This window comes from Helicoverpa zea, chromosome 7 (assembly GCF_022581195.2).
Source record: "Helicoverpa zea isolate HzStark_Cry1AcR chromosome 7, ilHelZeax1.1, whole genome shotgun sequence".
Classification (NCBI taxonomy): Eukaryota; Metazoa; Arthropoda; class Insecta; order Lepidoptera; family Noctuidae; genus Helicoverpa; species Helicoverpa zea.
In genome coordinates, this window is record NC_061458.1 from 7,776,666 (window position 1) to 7,779,741 (window position 3,076).

Consider the following 3,076-nt stretch of genomic DNA (forward strand, 5'->3'; position numbering starts at 1 on the left):
AAATATAATATTTTTACAAAGAAACACATTTGGCGAGTTCCATCATTTATATCCAAAATTAAGAAACGATTCTAAAATGTTTAAACAATATTGTGGAGTGTTACCGACTACTTTCGATTACATTATTTGTTATATCAAGTCTGAATTTCAATTAAAAACAACAAATTTTCAAAAACCCATTTCTATTGAAGAAAGATTACTTTTGACATTGCGGTGAGTACATGGAAATAAAACTACATTATATTGTATTATTGAAAATGTGTATTTTAATTATAATGAAATTATCACTGAGATGAGTCACCAGAAGTGAAGTAGTAAAACTGAATACCCCATCAAAAACAGAATCTTCAATGAGGGGTCATTGAAGATTCTGTGTTTGATGGGGTATTCAGTTTTGATATTTCGTTGATGAGCATCTCTTGAACCTTAGTCCGAAATAATAATTTATTCAGAGATGGTAGTTTTTTCACATACGGCATTATAGACTTGAACCAGTTCAAGTCGTCGTCGTCTTCATTTAAATTTTTCTTCATTAGGTCTATCTTTTCTCGTTCGAGTGTTATTAAGGTTTCTTCAATACTTTTTGCTCCACCTTCTTGTACCTTTTGGTTAGCCAACATTCCAATAGCTCGCGATGGGGTATACGACGGTCCAGGTGTCGAGGTATCATGTAGTATCTGTGCCGTAGGGCCATCAATTGTTTCCAAATTGGTATCATCTGTATTGAACTGCGATTCATCGGTTTGCGTATTGTATGCCGATTGCTCAGAAAGAATAGACATCATTGTATCATCATCAATAATGTCATCTTCATCTAATATGTTATTTTGAATATTACTCGTCGTTTTACGAGGTTTCAAAATTGTCTTCAAAAATTGCATTGATTCAAAATGTGGCCAATCGCCTTGATATTGACCATTTTGATCTGCGTCCGAACCCGATCTTGGCTTTTCTACTTTTTTAAGCTCTCTGTTATACGAATCTCTTAAATTCTTCCACTTCTTTTTTACATCATCAGCTGAAATTAAAACAATATTATTATTTACAGATATTTGGTTACTGGAACACCATATAGAAAGTTATCATTCAATTTCCGTATATCAAAAACTGCCATTTCAAACATAGTGAAAGAAGTGTGTACTGCAATTTGGAAGACTTTAGTAATAAAACATATGCCTATACCTACAACGGAACTGTGGAAAAGTATCGCAAAAGATTTTTGGGAGAAATGGCAATTTCCTAATTGCATTGGTAGCCTTGATGGCAAACACGTACGTATTAAGAAACCAAAAAAATCTGGTTCTATGTACTACAATTATAAGGGATTTTTCTCTATTGTATTACTAGCCTTAACTGACGCAAACTATAAATTTATAATGGTTGATATTGGGGCCTATGGAAAAGATAACGACGCTGGAGTTTTTGACGCATGTACTTTAAAACAAGCAATAGAACATCAAAAATTACAAATACCGGAACCCGACTTTTTACCTAATACCCTCATTAAAGCGCCTTTTGTATTTGCGGGTGATGCTGCATTCCCATTAAAAACATACCTTCTGAAGCCTTACGCACAAAAAAATGTCAGTGAGGGAGATATTAAAGAGCGGTTCAACCATAGATTGTCTCGAGCCAGGATGGTCGTTGAGTGTTCTTTTGGTTCAATAGCGTCAAGATTTGGATTACTTAATACGCCAATTGAGACAGATATTGAAAATACAATTAACACTATAAAAGCTATAACTCTACTTCACAATATAATACGTGATCTTGAGAGTAATTGCGAAAATTTGGCGTCAACTTCATCCCCTGATCTTCGAAGATCAAGAAGATATAATGCCTCAAGTCAGGCAGCCATACATACAAGAGAGATATTCGCGAATTATTTTAATGAACATTGAAGGTTTCGTCACTTAGCGGAAGCGGCAGGCCAGAAGAACAGCCAGTAAAGATTAACAAAATGATTGCAAGAGTCAATTACTAAACTTGTTAATAATGTAATTAAAACTTACCTGTGCATTCTACTGCTTCGGCAACATTCTTCCAACTTCTTTGTACTAATAAACGATTCCTATAATGTTTATGTTTTTTGTCCCACAACAATCTTTGCTCACGCACTGCGGCGATCAACGCTTCTGAATCAACCATTACAATATGTACGATGTGGGTCACTTGTTGAAAAATAAACACTTCTGTATTGTTTATTCTAATCTTACAACCTATCAAATCTTGACAACCCTGCCATGACATTTCTCAGTTTAGAAAACAATACTAAAAAGTTACCAATACACAAATGAGTTCCTATTCCACATACGTTGTAGTTCGTGTTGTCGCATCTGGTCGCACTCAAATCAAGTGCGCGTTACGTCGCGTCTTGCCGCAGACTGTCACATAGGCCACATGTAGGGCATGCCGTTGAGTTGATCGCGTTCGTCGCGTTCGCAGCGTCGCGTCGCGTCGCGTTCGTCGCTCACGCAGGACACCGCGTTAGGGACTCTTCGCAAGTTACGTAAGTCAAACAATTACTACAACATTCGATGTTTGACGTCCTTCAACTTAGCTAATATACCGACTTCAGTTACAAAGCAATTTGTCACTTTTATGTTTGCCATCTGTAAGATTTATTGTTTTACTTATTTTAGTTACTTTGCCAATTACGCGTCTTTAGAGTCGCAATAAGATGCCAAATTGGCCCCAACAGCACGCTTCTGTTTGCTACAGTTGTGTAATAAAATGTTCTGCTGTAGTCTAACTTTTAGTGAAAATGGTCTGTGAACACCTTTTTCATGTATTGCTTGACTCATTGAAAATCTTTATTTCCTTGTCTCAGCGATTTGTGGAGCTTTTCTTTATTTTACTGATTTTCTTTTATATTTTTAAGTCACTTAAGTATTTACACATCCGCTTAATTGTAAGGATTAAACTAGTTGTATTTTATTTTATCATTCTCTAAAACGACGAGATATAATATGAGGACAAATGTATTTTTTGTTTTGTTATTAAATAATCCCTGAAGTGCAAATAAGGAGAGATTCACAAAATACCCAAAGTAAATGCTTTTACAAATTGAATAACA

The 3,076-nt window shown here is 35.3% G+C and overlaps 1 protein-coding gene across 1 annotated transcript; it reads right to left on the bottom strand.

Annotated features, from left to right (window-relative positions):
• Nucleotides 1–347: 347 nt before the first annotated feature.
• LOC124632033 lies at nucleotides 348–2,449 on the bottom strand. The gene is made up of 2 exons (XM_047166687.1): nucleotides 2,013–2,449; nucleotides 348–1,018 (listed from the first exon to the last, which is right to left on the bottom strand). Exons 1-2 carry the CDS (start codon nucleotides 2,248–2,250, stop codon nucleotides 348–350), a joined length of 909 nt encoding a protein of 302 aa, XP_047022643.1. The 5' UTR covers nucleotides 2,251–2,449.
• Nucleotides 2,450–3,076: the final 627 nt, after the last annotated feature.